Here is a 2,880-nt window from a genome sequence, read left to right on the forward strand (position 1 = left end):
TAATAAACGAGCCGAGCCCGAGCCGAGCTCGAGCTTGATAAAATACAAACGAGTCGAGCTCGAGCTTTGAAAACAAAGCTCGAATCGAGCTTTGAAAACAAAGCTCGAATCGAGCCGAGCTCGAGCTCGAGCCTGGCGAGCTCGGGCTCGGCTCGGCTCGTTTGCACCCCTAGATGTAACATAATTACTATTAATTATACCTAAATATGCAATTTGATGCTTTTATATAAAAGTGGGAAAAGCGGGGTTGTGATTTAATGTGGACATTTTTTATTAGGTAAGAGTTAACTACTTTTATGTAAAAGTGGGAAAAGCGGGTTTGTGATTTAAATCCAATTTATTTATTTTTTTTGTAGATTTAATACAACATTTCTTTCATTTCAAAAAATTATTTATAGACGTATACATGATAATTAATATGAAATGTAATCGTTAATTAATTTTTATAAGATCTTATTTATCTTAATATTAGAACAAACCTGTAATAAAGTATTTACGTATTAAAGTATACATTTTTTGTTGTTTAGCCATCCGTGTATTACACGGGGACTTAGACTAGTCTATCTATATCTATATACTATATATAAACATTTCCCATGTACAAAATAGTAAATTAACACTCATTTTTTTTAAGATGACAGACTAAAAATCTAGACAAAACCCACTAATTTTACAATTTTCTTCCAATTCTACCCCTCTACCCTTTTATCTATACTAGGTTTCTTCCAATTCTACCCCTCTACCCTTTTATCTATACTATACTAGGTTTCAGTGATTTCGTGCTTGATTATTGATGATTGTAACAGAAGATTCAATGTTGGGTGAAAATTGAAGACGCCATAGGAATTCTCAAGCTAATATCCCCCATTTTTGTCCCCTGTTTCCAAACATGCCCCCCTTAAAACCCATCGTGCCTTCCGTCTTCCATTGCAAATGAAGAGTCGCATTCCGGCGGTTTCCATCACCCCCTCTATGCTATAATTCTTTGAACTCAATTGAACGGTAAAACATATCCCATATTATCGATGAGAGAGAGAGAGAAACGTCAGAGAGAAGAATTGGGGAAAATCGGCGAGGATAAAAGGAATCACCAGCGAGCGACTATTCTGACCACTAGGTTGTACCGGTGGAGAGCCTAGGTTGAGGCGAATCACCGGCAACGATTTCAGCACCAGATGGTATCTTCTTTTTACTCACACTTTCTTGAAACATTCTTCAGTCGTCACTGTTTTCTTTCAATATGAATTGGGTTTCTTTTTTTTTTTTTTTTTTCTTGAAGATGAAGATCATATCTTGTTTCTATATGTTGTTGTTGTTGTTGTTAATCTTGTTTTATTACATTTATGCTGCTAGATATTGGTGTAGGAGATTTTTGCTCTTTAGGGTTTAAATATACTGTTTATAAGCAACTAAAAGTTTTGAACTTATGTTGCTGCTTTGCTGAAGAACTCATCTTTGGATTCTCAAAGGATTTCTGATTGAAACTCAAGATGGGTTCTGATTTTTATGTGAAGTGGTTCCTCAATTTTAGTTGCCACTACTTTTTGTATATTTCAGTGTTAATTTTGCAAGAATTTGACTTGAAAAATGAATTTCATATCTGGTTTGTTACTTGATACTAGGTGGTATTCTTGAAACTTCAAGTTGAAGATTTTTGAAAAACCACATCTTAAGAAATCAGCTAGGCTTTTGTTGAGTTTTAAAATAGGGTTTAAATCAAAGCAGATTTTGTAATTTCTTGATGTTAAATTACTAATTTTAATTGGGTTTTTGATCTTTTTAGGTTCAAGTCAACTTATGAGCCGAATTCTGAGTATCTTGATGATGACGATAGTAGCTTTGAAGGTGACGGGGAAGAAACTACAGGTAAGGTCCCAAATCTTGAAACAGGAGCTGAAAATAGTGTTGACATAGAGTGTAAACAATCACTCAATATTGAAGATTACGGCCCGTTTCTTCCTTGCGCTTAGAAAATGGTGCCCGGATCTCCAACTGAGAGGGAGTTTCGAGTCTTCATACGCAACAACGTCTTAGTTGGAATCTCCCAACGGGAAGTCAACACGTTTTACCCGATTCTGACCGAGAAGAAGCATGATATGGAAAAGGTGATAGACGAGTTTTATATGGACAAGGTGAGCATGGGATTTGAGTCGGAAAGTTACACGCTTGATGTTTATGTTCGAAAGGATATGAAAGTCAAGCTTTTGGATTTCAATCCGTGGTGTGAGATTACGTTGCCATTGCTGTTCACATGGGCGGAACTGGAATCGGAGCAGTTGATGAGGGAACCAGAGTTTAGGATTGTGGAGAGCCAATTTGGGGTGAGACCGGGGTTGAAAACTGCGGTTCCATATGGTTATCTGGATACAAGTGAAGGGAGTGGTTGGGGCATTATTTGTGTCTTCCACTACACATGATCTTAGAATTTATATATAAAAAAAAAAAAAAAAAAACTCAACTACAACTCTAAGTAATATGCAATTCGTTTTTAACTTAGGCAACCATCGTCATTCTCGCTAACTCTAACGCCACTTGCGCTCAATGTCACAAATTGAGGAGAAATTAGAGGTAAAACTACGTGAGTGTGAACCTCGCTCGGGAACAATGCCGCCATTCCCTCGGTGACCCAAATCGGGGTGTGAGGAGCGAGTTGTGTTCACCGATTGAGATTTGTAATTTTTGACCGTTTTTTATATTAAAACGGCTATATAGCCGTTATATATTTAAAAAAAATTTCCTAAACCCTATAAATACTAACCCACTTCAATATTTTATTTTTCAAACCCAAAACAACTCCAACTACATTATTCTCCTAAACCCTTCAACTCATCTAATTTTTTACCCAATCTTAAAAAAAATGGATTCCGAGTTCCCGTCTTC

At 36.5% G+C, this 2,880-nt stretch overlaps 1 protein-coding gene across 2 annotated transcripts; it reads left to right on the plus strand.

The window, feature by feature from the left end:
* The first annotated feature begins 750 nt into the window (after positions 1 to 750).
* Positions 751 to 2,453, plus strand: LOC110890772 (cell division cycle protein 123 homolog). 2 transcript variants are annotated; one of them, XM_022138394.2, is made up of 2 exons: positions 751 to 1,178; positions 1,784 to 2,453. In XM_022138394.2, exon 2 carries the CDS (start codon positions 1,974 to 1,976, stop codon positions 2,415 to 2,417), a length of 444 nt encoding a protein of 147 aa, XP_021994086.1. In that variant the 5' UTR covers positions 751 to 1,178; positions 1,784 to 1,973; the 3' UTR covers positions 2,418 to 2,453. The 2 variants fall into 2 exon arrangements, with proteins under 2 accessions (XP_021994086.1, XP_021994087.1); XM_022138395.2 differs by lacking the exon at positions 751 to 1,178 and adding an exon at positions 1,419 to 1,558.
* Positions 2,454 to 2,880: the final 427 nt, after the last annotated feature.

The sequence above is a fragment of the Helianthus annuus genome, chromosome 4 (genome assembly GCF_002127325.2).
Source record: "Helianthus annuus cultivar XRQ/B chromosome 4, HanXRQr2.0-SUNRISE, whole genome shotgun sequence".
Taxonomy (NCBI): Eukaryota; Viridiplantae; Streptophyta; class Magnoliopsida; order Asterales; family Asteraceae; genus Helianthus; species Helianthus annuus.

What these genes read in the sequence shown, in the direction of transcription:
- LOC110890772 (XM_022138394.2), top strand. Translation starts at nt 1,974, where the DNA reads ATGGTGCCCGGATCTCCAACTGAGAGGGAGTTTCGAGTCTTCATACGC.